The 22,401-nt window shown below is 46.3% G+C and overlaps 1 protein-coding gene across 10 annotated transcripts in view; it reads right to left on the reverse strand.

Moving 5' to 3' along the window:
• TP53BP1 (tumor protein p53 binding protein 1) overlaps positions 1 to 22,401 on the reverse strand; it is a 956,094-nt gene that overhangs the window by 197,581 nt on the left and 736,112 nt on the right. For all 10 annotated transcript variants that reach the window (XM_085644315.1, XM_085644316.1, XM_085644314.1 and 7 more), the window contains one exon: positions 10,757 to 10,966. In XM_085644315.1, coding sequence (XP_085500441.1) covers positions 10,757 to 10,966 — 210 coding nt within the window. The remainder of the gene's footprint in view (positions 1 to 10,756; positions 10,967 to 22,401) is intronic.

Below are 22,401 nucleotides of genomic sequence, written 5' to 3' on the forward strand. Positions count from 1 at the left end.
GGAGGGGTGGATTGAAAGGGAAGGGAGTAACTCTTGCGGATGATCTGCAACACCCACTTGTCCGATGTGATAGCGTGCCAGTGAGGAAGGTGATGGTGGATCTTGCCAACCACTGAAGTGGGGTGCCCCCAAAGCTCGGATTAGGAAGGTTTGGAGGCTGAAGCAGCGGGGGCTGAGGTGGACTGACCCCCACGCTGATTCCCAGACCTGCCCCTGCGGAAACCGCTACGGCGCTAAGGCTGGGTCTGCACAGGCTTGCTGAAGGACCGTCCCTGAGCGCCCCTTTCATGGCCTCGAAAGGAGCGATAACCAGAAGTGGCTGGGCTTTTCGTGGAAAGACCCAAGGACTTGGCCGTGGCCCGCGAGTCCTTAAAACGCTCCAGCGCAGTGTCCGCTTTATCGCCAAACAGGCGAGTGCCATCAAAGGGCATGTCCATGAGTGAGCTTTGGACATCTGGCGAGAACCCGGTAGATCTCAACCAGGCGTGGCGGCGAAGCCTAGTGAGTCCGCGGTGTCCAAACCACACCGAATAATGAACTTAGCCGCATCTTTACCCTCGGCAACAGCTTGGGATAGCACAGCTTGGGTCTCTTCAGGACACTGAGGCAATACCTGTGCAACTGTATCCCCCACCGTGTGGGAATATCGGCCCAAGAGGCAGGCGGTGTTCACGCCCTAAGCTGGCCGAAGAGAACAACCGCTTGCCGAACTGCTCCTGCTTCTTAGAATCCTTATCCGGCTGAGCCGTGGGAAAGGCACTCTGGGACGTCGAAGCTTGAATGACCAGGCTCTTGGGCGTAGGATGAGTGGTCAGAAAGCAACTGTCACCCGGCGCCGGGCGATGAAGCCGGGCGACGTTCTTATCCACAGGGGCCCCTGTGGCTGGCCGTGACCAAGTGCCCAGTAAGACGTCAGTGAGGGCGTCATTAAATGGCAGCAGGGGCTCCGACAAGGTGGACGCCGTCTGGAGCACCTTGGTGAGGAGATTAGTTTTTAGGGCCACCGTAGGGAGATCAAGATTGAGGACCTGAGCTGCCCGACGGAGCACCACCGTGTAAGAAGCGCCCTCCTCCATAAAAGGCGGAGGAGAGGTAAACCCCGGGTTAGAGAAGACATCAAGGCCGCCGGCCTTCTCTAACTCGTCCGCCCAGTCCTGCTCAGAGTCACACTGATGAGAACTTGATACAGACTGCGGCGGCAGGGCAGGGACCGGGGAAGGAACAAACCGCGCCGAGAACGGCGCCGGACGGGGCCGAACCGGCGCCGTGTCCAAATGCGGATCCCAGGTAGGGACAAAAGTGTCCTGGAACGCGGGCAGGGGCGGAACAAATGGCATCCATTGCGGAGGCGGAGCCGAGGGTGGCGCTGGAGCCGGCAGCGCGTGACCTTGTGGCGCCGTGGCCGGAGCCAGCGGCGCAGGATCCTGCGGTGCCGGGGCCGGCAGCGCCGACAGGATCCTGAAACGGGGCCGCGGGGCCCAAGGCCGCACCGGCGGGAGCCCGAGGCCTAAACAGGCGGTCCATGGTAGCAAGAAATTCTTGCACCTGTGCGGGAGTCGCCGACGGACCCGGATAAGGTGGGAAGGCCGCGGGACACCCGGGCTCCAAAGGAGCCACTGGGGCAGAACCCTGTCCCCCTCGTCCGCATACGGGGACAGACGGGGGGACGTCGGGGAGCAACAACGCTTCTTCAACTTCTTTTTGTGTCATCTCTTACCCGAATCAGAGGGTGAAGACTTGGAGCCCGAGGAACGATGATGGTGGCCCTGCGAGCATTCTCAGGAGCGGACCGTGAGCGGCGCGGGGATGAGTAACGGACCTCAAGCAGCTTCCAGCGCCGCTCCCTCAAGCCCTTCAGGGCCATGGCCAGACAGTCCATACAGGACCGGGAGTCGTGGTTGCTCTCCAGGTAGTAGAGACAGATGTTGTGAGGGTCCGCCACCGACATATTGCGACGGCAGCCCCCACAAGACTTTAAACCAGGCATCCCTACGTGCACCAGAGTATACTCAAACTTCCAGGAGACAAAAAGTCTCAGAAAGATAGTAAAAAATGGACTAAGGTACGTGCTCTAATCAGATCTGTGCTTACTGGCGCGGAAAAAGAACTGACGTCAGCGCGCATGGGTGGCGCCTAAGTTGTCTCCGTGACGTCATCTCGGCACATATGACGCCAGCAACGGATGCGGAGACGCACAACGCCACCTACTGACGCGCACAGGTACTGCTAGCAAAAACTTTCCGGATCCAGTCTGACACCTGGGGATATTCTGAGGTAAGGAATCTAACACCAACGTGTTTCTTTCAGATAAGCTCTTTTGAAGAATTTCCTGCAGTGTTGATTCTATCAACTATATGAATCTTTCTTGCCGCATTGATATTTTTTAGATAGTTTCTATTTGCAGATTTATAGATGAATTTATCCTAAGCCAATTTGGATGTTCTCCACTAAAGCTCAAATTTCCTAAAAGTAGTGTTTTTCCTCTTTAGGGATTCAGTGTATCAGGGTGAGACAAGACTGGATGTCATCGAGTGAGGAGCAGATTTATTGAGCTCATGGCAGCTCCTGCAGCTGATCAACGTCTTGTGTCCCAGCTGGATATCTATCCTTTGAACTGGGATTGAGCACTCGTAGGAAACAGGCTGCTCTAAGGGAAATGCACCGCATGACCAGAGAACTACTGCAGGAACCGCAACTTGGTCCCCTGAATTGAGCTGGGCCACACCCCTCCTGAGAGGGTGGCCGTTGGACAAGTAGACCCAGCTGGCGGAGAACCATCGCGGGGACGCATATTTGGGATACTGGTGAAGATCTTGGACTACCCCACTCTGGACTACCCCGACGCACTAATACTTGCAATCGCTATTGAGAAAGTGTTCAACATCCTCCACTGGAAATCTATATAAATAAAATGAAAATGTTGGGATCCGACCATGAACCTCAAGTAGCCTTTAAGGTTAGGGAGGCTTGGAAGATGAAAGCAGGTTTCCAGGAGATCCAAGTACACCAACCAATCGCCCGGTATCAAGGCAAACATGATCTGCCTCAGGGAATGCATTTTTAACCAGTCTTGCCTGATGAACAGAGGAAGATCGAGAATAAGCCTCAGGTCATGCTCCTTCTTGGGGAACAGGAAGTAAAGAAACTGATATTCTCTATCCCTCTTTTCATGAGGTACCAGTTCTAAAACCCCATTTTGCAATACAGCAGGGACCTCTGCCCCCATGATAGAGGCGAGAGTTGGCAAGCACACTCTGAAGGAGGGGTGTAGGTCAGTGAGGAGGATAGCAAGAAAAGGGTGAAACCCCAGTGCATCAGATGTATGATCCCGTGCTTGATAGCGATTGACTCTAAAATGTGAAAAAATGTGAGCTCCTCATCTCAAGTGGAAGATGTTGGTGGTGTTTGGCGGGGGAGGTGGAGTTTAGTGTTATGCGGTGGTATAGTCAGCAGAGGGCAGCAGCGGCTGCTGCTGCCTTCTAGCTCCACCCTGCCTATGGTTATGGACAGGATGGGAGTGGGAGAAGGGTTCAGGGATTGGAAGAAACTTTTGTATACGAACCAAACATACCTAAAGAGTGAGAACAGGTAAACTACTGTTTAGTTAGAGGCACTGGGTAGGATTGTCCACTTTCCCCCATTCTGTTTGTCATAGTTACAGAACCACTGGCAAATACAGTAAGGTGGGGAAGTGCTACAGGAGCCTTGTGACAGCTTGCATATCACACTGAATTTCACCTTACACAGATGATATGCTGCTGTTTTGGTGGATAAGCATTTTTATATAATAGAAGTCATGGAAGCCCTAAAGCAATATGGCACATTGTCGGTGTTAAAAATAAGCTGTGAGAAATCCAGTGCCTGCCCTATTTATCAACCTGCAGGGTCCAAAGACCCAGCATGTCACTGACACTTAAATGGGAACAGGCTATCATGCGATACCTGGGAGTCCATATTGATAGAAGGGGGAGGTCAGACTTTTTGGAAGGAAATTTCAAACTAATTATATTGTCTTTACAATACTCAGGAATCTCCAAATGGGCAGAACTTTGGCATTTGTGGACCTAAGTTCAGTTCATGGAGCTGCAGGAGCGGTAGAACATTCTTAGGGGACACTTTCTCCATCAGAGATCCATCACTGCATTGATACGGAAGCTGTGAAACATAGGTCCTACTAAAATACACATAGAACCCCTGATACACAAAGACAGAGGGTAATTTGCAGTGGTAGGCAAAAAGCAGTTATGCTAATTTACCGGGCACTGGTAACTCAGAGACAATGCTCACTGGACTTGCTGAGGAACAAGATGGGCGGTGGAGATGAATAGATCTATTAGGTGACATAAAATGGAAAAGGGTTCTGCGTAGTACCCTATAGACACCTATGAATTCTATACTTAAGCTGATACAGTTTTGTTATCTACGCAAAGTCTACATCCCTAGAAGAATTAATACATTTTGTCCACATGTTAGGACAGACTGATTTTTATCATATGGTATGGGGATGTGTCATATTGGAAAACGGTTTGATACAAGTGTTTGTCCTAACAGAAAGGACCATATAAAATGCACCTAAAGACCGAAAAACAACATGATAACCAGCAGATTCACACTTTTTGCCACGGCTAAACGAAAAATCACCAGGGCCCCAAAGGTCAAAAAACACACTAGTATTCAGAGGTGGCACAAGGAACTGTTCAACTGGGTAGAATATATCAGTATTTTCTTAGGGAGGTGAAAAAATGTGTTAAAAAGAGGGAGGTAGCAAGAACATGGGACATCAATATAACAAAGATAGCAGCAATAAACTCAAGTTAGGGCTGCCTTACTGCACAAATAGAGTGACAGTGAACTCACTCCCACAGAAGTGCTGGAAGCTCTTCTAGAACGATAGATGGAGGCTAGATGCACTTTAACTGAGGCGAAAGCTAAACCAGATTTTGCCAAGGAGAGGAGATATGGTAAAATCTGTTGCAGGAATGCTTCAAAGGGATGCAGGCCATTTTGTTGGCACCAAAAACAGAACCTTTTCCAGTTCAGTTTGTACATTTTTGTTGGTACTTTCAGCTCTAGATTTCGAGAGGATGTCTATACATTCCTGGCAAATATTCATGTCCCTAAATTCCAGGTACTCAGGAGCCAGGCATGCAAGAGCAGAGACTCCAGATTCGGATATCACGCCTGTCTCTATCGCGTTGCCCTGAGACCCCGGGAGAGGGAATCTGCTGGCATAGGACTGGCATTTGGCGTTGATGTCTGTAGCAAACAGGTCCAGCGTTTTTTTCCCCCATAGTGCAAATAGTCCATCCAGTTAAGATTGGTTGAGTTCCCATTCATGGCAATTGTCTGTAGCTCTGCTGAGAACATCTGCTAGCGTGTTGTGCAAGCCTGGAACATGTTCGGCCCTGAGAGAGACACATCATGCTTTGTTCTATGATTCTTGCGCTTCCTGCGAAAGCGTGAGAGCGAAAGTGTGAGAGATTTGGTTCCCCCTTGTTTGTTTATGTAGAACATACTGTTAGTATTGTTTACTACGGAGGCACCTGCTATGCTTGGTAGAAAGGCTTGTAAAAAGAGGAATATAGCCTTCAGCTCCAGGCTGTTGATATGACTTTGCTGTTGAGAACTGGACCATTTGTCTTCAATTTGAAGGGCCTGCAAGTGACCTTCCCAGCCTTCCAAGGAGGCATTTGTTATCAGGTTGTAGTCTGGAATCGTTAGCAGGAAAGTGAGGCCTTTTGAAAGATGTGTTCTGTGACACCACCATTGCATTGCTGTTTTCATGGCTGGGCTATTTGAATGGCATCTTCGAAGTATTCCGATGTTTGCAGCCATTGTTTCTGAAGATGTTCCTGCAGAGGTCTAATATTGAGCCTGGCTAAAGGTTCTACTTCGATTGCTGATGAGCACATTCCTAGGAGCAACTTGTACCCTCTCACTGAAATGGACATTCTTCTTGAGATAGTCAGACAGTCGCTGTAGAGGTATCCTGTTGTTCGTCCTATAGGAAGGCCTTGGCATTGGCTCGTATTCAATCTGACTCCTAGAGAAGGTATTATCTGACTAGGAAAAAATTAAGACTTTTTGATGTTCAGTGTCCACCCTAGTTTGCTGAATAGATGGAGAAAAGCATTTGTGTTTCTGGCCATTTAGCTTGCTGTTGGTGCCTTCCGGAGCCAGTCGTCCAAGTAGGGGAATACTAGGTGACCTTGAGAGCGTAAGGCAGCGGCCACTAGTGCGAGGCATTTTGTAAATATTCTGGGTGCTAACTTGAGGCAGAAAGGGAGAACCTTGAATTGGTATTGGGTACCAGCTACCATAAACCTGAGGAATTTTCAGTGTTTCCGATGGATGGGGATGTGGGAATATGAGTCTTCCAGATCGAGTGAGGTCCTAAAGTCTTGTTTGTTGAGGAGACGCAAGATCTTGGCTAAAGTTAACATTCTGAAAGTTTGCTTTCTCAGGTACTTGTTGAGCTTTCTGATATCCAGTATTTGTCTCCACTCCCCTGATTTCTTCCTTATTAAGACAAAATGGGAGTAGAAACCCTGACGCTTTTGTAGAGTTGAAACTTCCTCGATTGCGCCTTTTGAGAGCATGATCTTTACTTCCATGTGCAATAAGTGAAGACGAAGGGGAGGGGTGTCCTTGGGTGAAGTAGTTGGAGGTTTGTTTGTGAACTCCAGAGTATGACCAAAGGCAATTTGAGCCAATATCCATTGGTCTGATGTTATGCTCTCCCATTGCTGGTAGAAATTAAAACTCTTTGCACCCACAGGAAGGGTAAAGGGGGGAAGCTTGTACCCGGTCTTAATCATTGTTTCCTTCAGTTGTCTCGCCCTTGGAACGGTGTTTTCTTGCGGCCCCCTTGATGAGAGAAACCAGCCGAAGAAGACTGATGGTAGGTGGAAGGCTGATAGGTCTGCCTGTATTGCGCCTGATAGGGCTGGCATTGCTGTGCCCTCTGAAAACCGCCACTGTATGTGGGTAAATCCGCGTCCTTTTGCTCCTCTGAAAAGCATCATTCTATATTGTAGGGTGCCTATTAACTTTGCTGTGTCAGTGTTTGTTTTTATGGAGAGCAGTGCCTCATCAATCTGCTTGCAGAATGAGGAATCTCGATCAACCATTCCTGGCGCCTAAACACTGTTGTACTTGCCAGTTGTCAGAAACCTGTGTTAGCTATATCCATAGCACAGTCAATGGTTATAGAGGCTGCTTTTTCACCCTCTGGAAGGATCTTCCTCACCTCTTATTTTTTATCTTCATGGATGAGGTCTAACAAAGATGCCACATCTGACAATATCTGCAGATCGTAACGGCTAATGATAGCAAGAGCGTTGGTTGCCTGGATGGTAACTGCCACCATGGTGGAAAAGCGCTTAGCCATGATATCCAGTCTATGCCGCTTCTTATTAGGGGGAGTCAAGAACGAGGTAGCCACATTTTTTGATCTTCTCTGCGCCGCCTGCGAAATGACGGAATCCGGCTTCAGGTGACCCATCAGCCAAGAAGTGGAATCCTCAGGGGCCCTGTACTTTTTATCTACTAGAGGGAGCACTGGCCATACCGTGGCCGGTGTCTTCATTATTTTTACACCCTCCTGCCAAACATAATTTGTTATATTGATTGTATGAATAGATTTCCTGGCCTCCTCCTTAAAATCATACAGAAAGCAATCAGTATGTTTCACAGCCATGGGAAGATCGAATCTGTTTAACGCTCTCTCCATCAAGTTGTGGAACACCCCAATGTCATCTGGAGGTGAGTCTGTTGGGTGATGCGGCAGAGGAGACGGAGTAGGTATGATATAATCATCCCAGGGATTTACAGGTGGGTGAGGATCTTGGATCTCTCCTTCCTCTCTCTTTTCATCTGAAGAAGAGGGGTCTTCCTCGTCAGAAGCCTGTATTGGAGGGAGCAGTATTGTAAGCGTTTTTGGTCGAGGTAAAGCCGGCGTTTCTGGGGGCTGCGGCTGATGTGGCAGTGGCTCAATATGGACATCCTGGGGTGGAAATCTCTGCCTATAGTCTGCTATCATGGCTTAAAGGTCTTGGATTAGAGATGTGGTAAATGCGCCATTTCTCTAGAACGAGGGTCAGGAGGATAGCAATAAGGCTGGTAATGGCGCGGCTGAACTAGATATGGCTGATAATATTGTTCATCCTCATAATCATCCTCTTCGTCCTGGCATTTCACATGCAATTCAGACAGACTATGCGCCATCCTACATACTCCACCGTCATCCTCATCCTCTGACTGTTGGAAGTCCAATGGGTGTGAAGGAGGCAATGGGAAAATCTTAGTGAAGGATGAGAAATCCGGGGGAAGAAAGGTCTTTGTCACCCTGGTAATATTCACCGCCATCGACGGTGGCGTCGACGGTACCCTCAACACTAAAGAAGGAAAATCCGTCGTCAACGGTGCAGTCATTGCGGGAGAGATGTTGACAATGAGACTGTCGTTGACGGTATGGGCCCTGAAATGGCAGCCGCCGTCATGCTGTTCCTACAGTCGACAGAGCTGACAACGGGATTGGAATACTTGTTTTCATTGAAGATTTTCTGTCCTTGTGCCTCACAGAATCCTTGGAGGAGGCTCTATGATGTTCTTTCTACTTTCTCACAGGAGTGGTGGGAACAGATGTCACCAGCTTTGAGGAGACTTCATGGTGCTTCTCCTTTTTAGATGTCTTACTCTCCTGGGAGGGTTTGAGGGGTTTCCTGCCCTCTCGAGGGGTGTCGTCCTGGGATCTGGATCTCTTGTGAGGTATGGATGAGCCATCCCTGTCCTCCTCTGAAAACTTTTCTTGCCTAGTGGACTGGAGCCACAAAAGCAGCCTCCCTTCTCTATCCCTCACAGGTTTAGAGGAAAAAGTATGACCGATTTTGCACTGTTACCTCATGAGCAGGGTAGAGGCAATAAATACAGTCTTTGTGTGGATTGTCCACATGAGCTCTTTTCCTGCCACATGTCTTACATGGGCAGAGAAGGCCTTTTTTATCTGACATGTTGGTGAAGCTCAACTTTCAGGAAAAATTCCAGAAGCTTGAATGAAGAAAACTGAGTAGATCTCAGGGACACTCCCTTCATATACAGAGTGCAGTGAAACTCAGAGGGAAACTGCCTCTGCTAGGAGAGTTGTAGAGGGTGCTAGCAGCTGATTGGCTTCATTGAACAGTTGGTCTTCTTTTTAAAAGGACAGGTTATTTGAAATAAGGCTCAAGGCCATTTTAGCCTATGGCATTATTTACATACCGCTTTATTATGTTACCGTGGGACTACTGTCTCGACGACGGGGAATGACTCAGGCATGTGAATCTATGTAAGATACACCAATACTGGATAATCAAAATAAATCATGGGTAACATAAGTCCATTGCTATTGAGTGAGGAAATACTTGCCCATCATCTTGACTATGGTTACTAGTGGAGTTAGCAACCTCCCTTTCTTTTCCCTTCCTTCCTTCTGTTTGGGTTTCTTGATGGAATCTGCAAAACTATTAGTAGATTTTTTTCCAACTCATATTTTCAGTGACAAATGCTATGCTATTTGCAGTCTTTTAAGTTGAAAACTCAGTTGGATTGCAGGGTGCTACGCTAGATGATTGCATAGCCAGCTACCGGATGAATATTCTGCAGCTAATACCTTTTGAGTCACTCTGCAGGGACTTGATCAGTGGTTGCACGTTCACCTTAGCAGAGCAAAGACAAGAGCCCTGCTACTATGTATCTTATGTGGGTCTGATTAATGTTAGTGATACTTGTTACCTAATAGATAGACCAGCAAATCTGTCCTTATATGCAGTGCCTACTAACAAACTCGCTCTTCTTGCCTCTTTTGGAAAGCCACTGAAGACACTGAAATATCTTCATCATGTAATGTCAAAGTACAGATGCACTGGGGGTCCATTTCACACAGTGCACATCTAACCTCTCTGTGTGGAAGTCAGTATTGATGTGTCAGACATTTTGACCACATGAGAACAATTGATCCATGAAGGACAATGATAGGCGATCGTTGTTATTTGGTAGGATGTATCTGCCAAAGCCCTGGATAAGTAAGTCTAACTTTTTTAGCCAGTTGCTAACAGATTCTAGCTTATCTGTTATCAGACCCAACATAAGCATCACCGGCTGCAAGCATGTGCTTGGCCTCCAAGAGTTAGGATCTAAGTACACCTCCTCTTTCACCACTGGAGATACGTAGGTGAACAAGGATTGGATTGCACTAGTGAATCAACTTTGCAAAGATTTTCCAAACAAAAGAAGCCATTAAAGACCAGGGAAATTTGCGGTCTTGTCAGTAGTCCACATGCATCACACTGCCCTGTTAAGGAGCCTGAAAAGAATGTTCTATGAGATCACTCAATCAATCCTTTATTAAACACTTCATATCAAAATGATCAGACTAAACAGTAAAACCAAATTCCCTTATTTTTTCCCTTTTCAGATTGTGACACGGTGTTGGATCTACTCTCGCCCCCACAGGCATCTATCTCTTGTAGTAAATCAGCAGCTATAAATTATCACAACTACTGCACATCTTTGACAACTTTTGAGAACGTCCCTTTTTATGCCTTAGGATTTTCTAAATTGCATTACTAATGTAACTGGAAGAGTTCTGGAAATTAATCCACTGCAAGGCCAATGCATACAATTATTGTGACCTGTTAAATTCCACAACTATAACTAGCAAAGATATTCAACAGAATCTGTTGTATTTCCTGCCACTTGCACCAGTAACAATACTTACTGATTTTAATTGTTCCAAACTTGCGCGCACGTTTTACTGGCGACCTTTCTTCTTCAGAGCTAATCAATTTTCTCTTCCCAGAGAGAATTCCCATTGCACCTCGGGGACTCTCACTCACTTTTCGAGTTGGAGTAGTGGCAGTGGAAATGGTTGCAAGGTTACTGGTGCTGAGGTTACTACGCCGTTTCCGTTTTCCTTCCACAAGGTTGTCTAGAAGCAGAATAAAGACAAGAGATGAAAAACCTTTTTTTAAGAAAAAACTATCTATCTATCTATCTATCTATCTATCTATCTATCTATCTATCTATATAATTCACTGAAAAAACCATAGGTTTCAGACACGTTATAGTTAGCGGAAATTTTACTGATAAAAAACCAATGAAATTCCCCCGTTATAGTTAGTGCAGGCAACTATAACTCACGCGACCGCAATCCTCTGCTGATGCTAATACTGTATTTAGACACTTATTTGCCCATGTCTTCTTCCATAAATTTTTAGCTATACATATATTACAAATATTTTTTTTTCATAAAGACACATATGTCATCAGCAGTAATGAATCACAGGGTGGTGTTAATGGGAACTCGTCAGCAGTAGCATCTAATGACCCAGACAGTGGAACTATGGGAAATGTAGTCCACCTCTCTGCTACTGTGGCTAAGGGACCTTGCACAAGTCAAAAGAATACGGAAGCACTCAGCAAAGATTCTGATATGCTGGCGGATGGCGTAGATTCCAGTAGGAAAGCTGGTGATAATGGTAATGATGGTAGTGGCCTAACTAAAGACCTGGAAGCTGCTGATAAGTTTTACTCTATATCCGACCATTAAGCCTCAGGCTCTTCAGAAGGTGAGGAGCATGAAAAAGATTGGACAGATGACGATAGTGACTTAATAGACTGGCAAGGAACGCAAAAAGCCGAATTTCTTCCTGATGGCGAGGGTACTGTGCGTAAACCCGTAAGGCATAATTTGCCTGGTCAAGGAGGTCTGGCTCTAAGTAAGGCATTTGGATTGGCAGAATCAGTCGGGTCAATGGCATGGGACTACTCATTCTCTACTCAGTCTGTCCCTACTACCGATGATTTTAAATCAAATGATGGTATTCAAGGACCTCCGGCGGAAATAACGTTATCCACTATCTACCAGACTATGAAGGCCCATAGAGAGGAGGCGCGCCAGGAGAGCCTGCGGACACAGGGAGCATGCCGGAAGATGCAGAACTCAATCCGGAGAGTTGTCAAAACATGCTCAGAAATAGTTTCAAGAACAGCATTGGCCGAGGAAAGGATCTCTGTTCTGGAAGATGACCTGGCTCTGCAAAAGGGACTTACGGACATGGCTAAGGCCCAAAGGGATGATGTGGTTTGGAAGTTAACGGACTTGGAAAATAGGGCCAGGAGGAACAACCTAAGAATCTTAGGTATTCCAGAAGGGAAAGAGGGATCCGACCCTAGGCAGTTTGTTATAGAGCTTTTTGCAGAAGCATTTCCGGACTTAAAGCAATGGGATTGGCAGCGGGAGGTCCAGAGGGCACATCGCTTCCCTTTTAAGCTGCATAGGGCGGGGTCAACCTCAGATAAGCCGCGGGCCATACTGATTTGTCTTAATAATTTCTTGGCTAGGGAAAGTATCTATGACCTTGCAAGACCAGATAGGAAGCGGGTTGGGAAAGGTTGTGAGTTCTTCGTCAGACCAGATTTCTGTCAGGCGACAGTTGAGCGGAGGTGGCAGCTCCGCCAGCTGATAACGGCATTTCAAGCAAAAGGGGCACAAGCTTTTTTGCTTTTCCCATCAAAATTAAAAATAATCTATCAGGGTCAGACTAGATTCTTCCTATCTGAGGTCCAGGCTAAAGAATTTCTAAATGCTCTATAGGTTTATGCCAATTGCTTAGGTCTCCTACGGTAGGAGCTAGCATCGCTTTTCTTTTCCTTTCTAAGTGTGTATATCTGTCTATCAAGGGGATGCTGGCTCTGTATGGGGGTGGGTCCCCAGGGGAGTTCTGGGGTTCAGCCTGTTCATAACCATCATAAGGACTCAGGTCCTGTTGCCTTCTAAGGGGGGTGTAGTTCAGGGTAGTGGGTGGGGCTGGGTGTGGACTGGTTGGGGGGTTGATCCAGTCTTGAGGGTGGAGGGGGGTTGGGGCTTGGTGTTTTGGTGTTTTTTTAGACATGACAAGCATAATGCTAGTGATGTGGATGATGGTGATAACATGAATAAAAAAGTGGGTACTTCAGCAGCAGTAAATTGGAACAAATTGAGTCTGGAACTCTTACACTGTTTAAATGATGCAGGGTAGGCTGCGCATAGCTACTTGGAACATTTGTGGTCTAAATGCTGGAAAGAAACGTGCGCTCTTATCTAAAGTTTTGCAACCTATGCAGCTTGATATTTTATGTCTACAAGAGACGCACGTCCCATGGGGTAAGCGGGAATGTCTGAAGTCTCCGGGTTTTGATTTAGTAGCTTGCACGAAGCAATCCTCAACGATTAGAGGTGTGGCCATATTGGTAAGGCGTGGTGTGGGTGTTTGTAGAAGGATCAAAGTGGACGGAATGGGAAGGTGGGCATTAGCAGAGATCTCGATTTACAATGATCTTATCACGATTTGTTCTATCTATGGCCCAAATCTAGATGATCCGGCAATCTTGAAATGTTTACATTTGGAATTAGCATCTTGGCCACACCCAATGATTTTCTGTGGCGATTTAAACATCCATGTATCAGCTAATTGGGATTTTGCGGCCAATGAAAAGTATCAGGGGAGGAAGCCAAGGGTTTTTTATGCCCTCCAGGCACTAATCCTTGAACATGGGCTTGTCGATGTCTGGCACTGGCACAATAAAATGGAAGATGGTTTTACATATTATTCGGCTCCCCACAATAAAATGGTGCGGCTGGATTATATTTTCATGTCAGATCAACTGGTTGGTGAGGCTTCGATTGAGGTCTATCCTAGAACCTTATCAGATCATAACGCGATGATTATGGAGTGCCCTTGGGCAAGAGGGGCTAAACCCCCAAGACCATGGACCTTCGAAAAAAAATTACTTTTGGATCAATTATATCGGGACCATATGGTCAAATGGATAGCAGAATTCTTCAGTATTAATCGGGGCTCGTCGGCGGATGGGGTAGTATGGGATACTTTTAAAGCCGCTGTTCGGGGAGAGACTAAGAGCTTTGCGGCCTACCGTTGGAAGCTTATCCAAGCTCAGATAAAGGATCGCTTAGAGCAATTACGGGCTGCTGAGATGGCTTTGATACAGAACATTAAGGAAGGTCTTAATTGTGACCAAAGCCAACAGTTGGTGGCAAAGGTTAAATCTAAGGTACTGGAATTTTTTGGTAAGGACCTTGCCGCAAAATATATTCAATATCGTGCGACGATGTTTGAATTTGGTGAGAACTGTGGCAGAGTTCTTGCCAAACGGCTTCAGCAAAGAAGTATTGCAAATAGAATAGTTAGTGTTCTGGATCAACAAGGTCAGCTACAGACTACTCAGGAGGGGGTTCTGGATGTTTTCGCAAAATTTTATTCTCAGCTATATAAGGAGGACGCTATCATTGCTCCCGCTGACTCTATGATTGAAGATTTCTTGCAGGATTTGGATACCACTAGAATCACAACTGTCCAGAATGAAATTCTCTCAGCCCCCATTGCTTGGGAGGAGGTCGAATTGGCTATCAAATCGCTGGCTAATGGTAAGGCCTCTGGGCCGGATGCTATTCCGTTAGAATTCTATATGACTTTTGCTCAAGTAATACAACAGGACTTATTAATAGTTTTAAGGGAAGTTCAGAGGGGGATCATACCAGCATCTTGGAGGCAAACAACTATTGTACTTTTTCAAACGAAAGATAAACTGGCCCAGAATCCGTCATCTTATCGTCCTATTTCATTAATTAATACGGACAGCAAAATCTACTAAAAAATTATAGCGACTAGGCTTGCTGCGGTAATTACCCCCTTAGTGTTTCTTCGGCAACATGGCTTTATTCCTGGCAGGGACACATCTGACCATGTTAAGCGGGTTATCGCACTGTTAGACTGGGCACAGGCCACTGAGTCTCCCCTCGGGGTGATCCTATTGGACGCCGAGAAGGCGTTCGATAGGGTCTCCTGGGGGTTTCTCTGGGCAGTGCTCCGTTGGAAGGGGTTTTGCTCCGAATGTATACAGGCAGTGCAAGCATTGTATATTTCCCCACATGCATCAATTCGTATCTCCGGGCTGGAAACTTCTTTATTTAACATCGGGAGGGGTACAAGGCAAGGCTGTCCGTGTTCGCCGTTGCTTTTTGCTCTGTATATTGATCCGTATCTTATGAAAATTCAGGAAGACTCAACAATCTTGCCAGTTACTGTTAACGGTACAGATTATAAGACGTTGGCATATGCTGACGACATTGTCATCTTAACTAGAGATGCTTCCATAGCTTTCACAACTATCATAAATTTGGCAAATCAATTTGGTTTAATCTCAGGTTATAAACTCAATGTCGATAAGACACAGATTCTCCATTCTGCTTTTATGTGTCCCTCAGACATTCCCATTACTACGGAAGCAACTTATCTTGGGGTGAAAATCTCTGCTTCTGTATCAGACATCCCTGATATCAATATGCTCCCAGTGGTCAAATCTATTAACATGAAACTTGGTAGATTGGATCACTTGCATCTCTCCTTATATGGTCGCTGCAATATTCTCAAAATGTTAGTCCTGCCGAAACTATTATATTTGTTTAGAACTATTCCGTTAGAATTTTCTTTAGCGTCTTTAAGTAGCGCCGAGAGGGCTGGCTCAAGATTTCTTTGGGGCTATCGTCGGGCACGGAGAGCAGCTAAATTGATGTGCCTTCCAAGAGCCCGTGGTGGGTGGGCGGTCCCAAATTTGCTAATGTATTATTGGTCAGCTATGCTGCAACATTTTGGAATTCTTCTAGTAGGGGGTAGGGCAGATGTCCCCTTAGCAAATAGGCCCACTATCTATGAAATAGGTCTGGGGGACGCCGCTAAAGGTATCTTAGTAAAGATACTAGAACCTAGTTACTTCAAAAAGACAAGATTTAAAGTGATCTATGCGGCATTTATGATTTGGCGGAAGATTCGCCGTAGGTGTATGATTGCAAATATTAATTCATATACCCCCTTTTCCGCAGCTGGAACGTTGCCATCAATTTTCAAGGATCAAGTTACTTTAAGATGGCAGTTACATGGATTACAGGTGATTGGGGATTTGTGCTCGGGTGGGGAAATATCTACCTTTTCTGTTCTTAGGGAGAAGTTTAATTTATATACTCATGATTTTTTTAAGTATCTTCAGATTAGAAGTTTTCTTGAAAAACCCCGGAATGAGATCACTATTAAATTTGGCAATATAACTATAATAGAAATGGCTCGTAAGAAAGTCAGAATAGGCGTGATCTATCAGTATTTCTTATCCTGTCTACCAGCCGACTTGGATTCGCAGGATTTGAAGTGGGATGGGAAATTTGGCAAGACAGGGGTTGATACTAGGCTCACATTACAGTTAGTAAGTCGGATTTCAGTTTCAGGCAGCTTACAAACACAATGTTATATGGCGATGTTCGACCTATACTATACACCTGCTAAGATTGCAAAATGGGGGAGGCAGAAGGGTGATAGATGTGCTAGATGTGGATTTCAGGCTGCGGATGTAGTGCATATGTTTTATCTATGTCCTAAATTGGGGATATTTATGCATGAGATTGAGCAATTTATTAATGTGATGTTAAAGATTCAGTTTAAAGTTTCCCCATAACTTGTGATAATGGGTTGTGATGGTAACGGATCCATTGGGGGCTCTAGATACACGGCTGCTTTTCTTTTTCTTGCAATGGCAATGATTCGGCTATGCATTACATCACAGTGGATTAGCTCGGAAGCTCCAACTTTCTTTAATTGGAGAGCTAGGATGTTAGCACTATATAATTTGGAGTCAGCGGTTTTTTTGTTAAGGGGGAGGTAAAGGCGGGAGTTCGGGGATAGAACCTGGGCCCCTTTCAAGGACTGGTTTGAAGGCTGATGATCTGTTTTTCTAGTCTGTTTTCTTCTCTGTTCTCTTTTTTTTTTACTTTACTGTACGGTGCATAGTATGCGTGTCATGTTGTGTATTATTGTAAATTAAAAATTCAAAATAAAATTAAAAAAAAATAAATAAAAAAGAAATGATTAAGTCATATGAATTCCAAGTGGCACATAATCCTGTGCGAATTGGCTGAAGCTGACAACTGCACATCTGTGTTACATGTGATCTGTACTAAAGCTACTTGACGGGTTGCTTTCAAAAGCCTGTTTTATTAACACCACCACCAATACCACCACCACCAATATATATATGTCTTTCTTTATTCGGGTGCAAACGCATCTATAAAAGATACAGTCAAACATTCAAACAATAAAAGGAAAATACACCACATCATATCTAAAAAAATAATTCATGCAGCTAAAACATCTTAAAAAATGTAAAACAGTGCAAATTGATAAAACTCTGGGGGACAAGGCTGTACACACCCTTGTGCTAAAAACACTTTACCAATTAAGGCCACACAAGTTCAGTTAACTCTGGAAAGCCTAGATCTGTAAGCGGCCCACAAAAAACCTGTCACTGCACAGAGTGTAAAGGGGTTAGGTAACAACTGTAAGTGCAAGAGTGACACTTTGGCCTGCCTAAACTTCAGATATTTTAACAAGGGCCGGAGGAAGTGTTTTCTGGGTGAAGACTTTTTTTTTACACAATAGTACAAAATGTAACATGTCCTGAGGAGATCGAAGATCGCAGCCACAGGGACATCTTTGGTCTGACGGAAAAACAGAAACCAGACAAATGCTAAAAAATTATGAAGCTGATTGAATCTAAAACGTGTGATTAAAAATCTTTCATGAGCACTAGTTAGGGCCAAAAGGTATGGTCCAATACCTGGGACCGATTTTAACATAACATAGGACCTCACTGAGGGTTTCCTAAGCTCAGTGTTTTTGCGATTTGCAGTAAAACATTTGTAGTGTAGTTCTGTTATGATTTTTAACGTCCCCAAAACTTAAAGTGTCATGTGCAAGGAAAATGCCTGGCCTTCTTATGCCCTGGAAAGACTCCTTTACGTATCGTATCCAAGGGATTTTATTGCAATGATCCAATGCCAGACAATCCGATAGGATCATGCAGTTTAACCCCTTATGTTCGCATGTCCATATCTTTATCCAGGAACACTAAAGGTTTGATTGCCACTTGATACGCCAGATAACCAACGCCTAGCTCTTCATGCACAGACTAGGTTGGCGTACCTTGGGGAACTCTCAGGATCCGGCGCAGAAACTTATTTTTCGCCACCTGTGTGATTGGACATTCCCCCAAATTTCACTGCCGTATAAAACTCTAGAAATGCCTTTAGGCTTATACAGTTTTAAGATGACCTCCGGGTCACATCAACCCAATCTACTTGCAAAGCTGGCGATGGCTCCCAAGGATTTATTCAGGTCACTCATCTTCCCACTGTAATTTGTCCTCAAATAAGACACCCAGATAGGGAAATGCCGGGACCTTACCAAGAGTAGGGTTGCCAGCTTTAAAACTTTTCATCCGGAGCCCCCAGGGGCCCGCCACTAAAACATAGGTCTTGGTAAAGTTAACAGACAGGCCCAGCCTGTCCATGAATGCCACAAAACCATCTATTAAAACCTGCAGGCCCCGGCCCGTATGGGCCATGAGCACCGCTTCGTCGGCATGAGGTAGTCCTCGCAAAGCTCTCCTGCCTACTCTAGGGGAGTCTGACTGGAATGCCAAAAGAGCAGCCTCAAGGCCAATAATATAAACCGAGAATAAAAAAGGAGCAAAAATACAGCCTTGGCTCACTCCTCTTGTACAATTAAAATGATTAGAGAGGTCTCGCTCATGGGAAAATCTCACTGCCGCCGTTGTGTGGGCATGGAGGGATATAAGTGAATGGACAATGCAAGGATCCACTCCCAGAGAGGTTAATATGTCCCACAACTTAGTCCGGTTTACCCGGTCAAAAGCGGACGTAAGATCCATAAAAGCTAAGTGCAGAGCGCCCGGTTGTGCCACTGTATTTAGTTATCAGGAGATAAAGGTTGAGATTGATTATGCTACTTACCAGTATGCATCTGTTCTTGGCATGTAGGGCTGCTGACATTCATATCTGTGCATAGATCGCCGCCTAGTGTTGGGTCCGGATGATTGCACATTGTTGTCCTGGAAGAGTCTTCGAAGCATCCTGAGATGGGTGACTCCTCCCCTGGACCACAGTGCGCATGGGCATCCTCTCCATCCCCAGATTGTTTTTCGCCATTGTGGCAGTGATGGAGTAGATACAGGAAGTGATGGCCATGCTATACAGTAATTCTGAGAGCTGCAGCTGCAAAAGGCGCCGGGGAGGAGGGTGGGCGATATGAATGTCAGCAGCCCTACATGCCAAGAACAGATGCATACTGGTAAGTAGCATAATCAGTTCGAGGCATGTGGCTGCTGAATTCATATCTGTGCATAGAATACACAGCAGTACCTCCTATTAGCGGCGGCCACCCGTGCCAGCTGCAGCAGTCTGAAAAAGAGTTTTGAGAACAGCCTGTCCTACAGCAGCCTGCTGTTTTGAGTGTACATCTACACAGTAGTGTTTGGTAAATGTATGTATAGTGGACCATGTGGCTGCTCTACATATTTCTTGTAAAGGAATGTTTCCCAGGAAAGCCATGGACGCCCCTAACTTCCGTGTTGAGTGGGTTCGTGGAGGAATCGTTAATGTGCGTTTAGCTTTTTGATAACAAATTTGGATACATTTAACGATCCATCTGGCTATACCTGCTTTGGAAATGGCGTTGCCTTTGTGTTGTGGAGAGAAGGCAACGAAGAGTTGTTTAGTCTTCCTAAAGTTTTTAGTTCTGTCAATATAGTACATGAGGGCCCTTTTGACATCTAGTGTGTGGAGCATCCTCTAAGCGACATTTTGTGGGTTTTGGAAGAAAACCGGCAGTTCAATGGTTTGGTTCATGTGGAACTGCGATATTACTTTAGGCATGAACTTGGGGTTGGTACGTAGTACGACCCGGTTTGAGTGAACTTGTATAAATGGCTCCTGAATGGTTAGTGCCTGGAGTTCACTAACTCTTCTTAAGGAAGTGATGGCAACCAGGGAAGCCACTTTCCAGGTGAGGAATTGAATCTCACAAGAATGGAGAGGTTCAAAGCGTGGACCCATTAGTCTGGTGAGGACCAAGTTGAGGTTCCACACCGGTGCCGGGGGGTGCCTTGGGGGAATCACCCGTTTAAGTCCTTCCAAGAAGGCTTTGATGGCAGGCACTCTGAATAAAGAGAGGTGCTGCCTGTTTTGGAGGTAGGCTGCTATTGCTGTTAAATGGACACGTATTGAGGTGTATGCCAGATTGCATCAGTATAGGTGTAATAGATAGCAGATTATGTTCTGAATAGATGCGTCTAGCGGGTTAATGTGGTTGTTGTTGCAATAAATGACAAACCTCTTCCATTTGGCTGCATAGCAAGCTCTGGTAGTGGGTCTCCTAGCTTCCTTAATGATCTCCATACAGTCAGGTGGCAGGTTTAGGTAGCCAAACTCTAGGACTTCAGGAGCCAGATTGCCAGGTTCAGCTGTTGCGGATCCGGGTGTTGAATTTCTCCATGGTTCTGCGTTAAAAGTGCGGGTTTGATCCGCAGCCTTTGATGCGGCACCACGGAAAGTTCCAGAAAGGTGGTGTACCATGGCTGGCGTGCCCACGTTGGAGCAACCAGGATGAGTGTCAGAGAGTGCTGTCGCAGTTTGCGTGCCACTAGCGGTATCAACGGCGCTGGGGGAAAAGCGTACGCAAATCTGCCGGACCAGTTCATCCATATCGCATTGCCCTGCGACTGTGGATGTGGGAACCTGGCGGCAAAGCTTTGGCATTTTGCGTTTTCCCTTGTGGCGAATAGGTCTATCTCTGGATGACCCCACTGTTGGAAGTACGGTTGGAGCACTGATGGGTGTAACTCCCACTCGTGCATCTGGTGGCTGTGTCTGCTGAGCAGATCCGCCATCTGGTTGTCTTTGCCTGGGAGGTGTTCCGCCATGAGGAATATGTTCCTCTGAATGGCCCACTTCCACATGCTCTGAGCCAGATGAGACAACTGTGGAGAGTGTGTTCCTCCCTGCTTCTGTATGTAGTACATGGCAGTCATGTTGTCCGTCCGGATCAACACGACCTTGTTGCACAGGTGTACTTTGAATGCTTTCATTGCCAGGAAGATTGCCATCAGTTCCAGAAGGTTGATGTGCATCTTCTTTTGTTGTGTAGTCCATAGTCCCTGCACTGTGTAATTGAGTACATGAGCTCCCCATCCTTGGAGAGACGCGTCCGCTGTCAGTATTATTTGTGGAACAGGCTCTTGGAACGGTCGGCCCTTGCAAAGGTTTTGTGGATTCCACCAATGCAGAGAGTTGTATGCCCAACCGCTCACCAACACTAGGTCTTTCAACTGTCCTTGAGCCTGATTCCACTGACGTGCTAAGCACTCCTGAAGCGGGCGCATATGTAGTCTCGCGTGTGGGACTATGAAGATGCAGGAGGCCATCATGCCTATCAACTGCATGAACACTCGCGCAGGTAGGGAGTGTTGAGGTTTGAATTTTGAGATCAGCAGTTGCATGCCGTTGATTCTCACTAAAGTTGGCTGAGCTGTGGCAGCCAGAGTGTTGATTGTAGCGCCTAAGTACTGTTGTACGTGCGCAGGTTGGAGACTTGACTTTGGGTAATTTAGTGAGAATCCCAGATCGTGAAGAAGGTGAATGGTGTGGGACATGTGGGCGGCACATTGTTGTGCAGATTTGGCCTGAACTAGCCAGCCGTCCAAATAAGGGAAGACGTGAATATTTTGTCTTCGTAGATGTGCGGCCACTGTCGCCAGGCACTTGGTAAAGACCCTGGGTGCTGTTGTTACTCCGAAGGGGAGAACTTTGAACTGATAGTGATTCCCTTGAATGGTGAATCTGAGGTATTTCCTGTGTGAAGGGTGTATTGGTATGTGGAAGTATGCATCCTTCAGGTCTAGTGTTGCTAGGAAATCCCCCTGAGTGAGTAGTGGGAGAACCTGTTGGAGGGTGAGCATATGGAAATGCTCCGACAGTATATATAGGTTTAGGGGTCGCAGGTCTAGGATAGGTCTGAGCGAGCCGTCCTTTTTTGGGATCAAGAAGTACAGAGAGTACACTCCTGTGCCCTGCTGGGCGGTGGGTACTACTTCTATGGCCCCTTTTGCGAGCATAGCAAGCACTTCTTGCTGGAGTAAATCTAAGTGTTCGGCTGACATAGGACGGTGCTTTGGTGGTATGTTGGGTGGAGTGGAAGTTAGTTCCAGACAGTACCCATGTTGAATGATGTCCCTGACCCACCTGTCCGTGGTGATGTTCTTCCATGCGGGCAGGAACAGCTGGAGTCGTCCCCAGACAGGTGTTAAGTGGTCGGGGGGTAGGGAGAGGGCGTCACTGTTTGTTCTTTGGGGAGGACCTGGTGTTGCCATATCCACGTCCCCTACCCTTGGCGCTGGATCCACGATATCCACCCCTGTTGTTTTTATCGTAGGTGGTCTGTGTGCTACCTTTAGCATACTGTT

The sequence above is a fragment of the Triturus cristatus genome, chromosome 3_1, assembly GCF_964204655.1.
Source record: "Triturus cristatus chromosome 3_1, aTriCri1.1, whole genome shotgun sequence".
NCBI classification, from domain to species: Eukaryota; Metazoa; Chordata; class Amphibia; order Caudata; family Salamandridae; genus Triturus; species Triturus cristatus.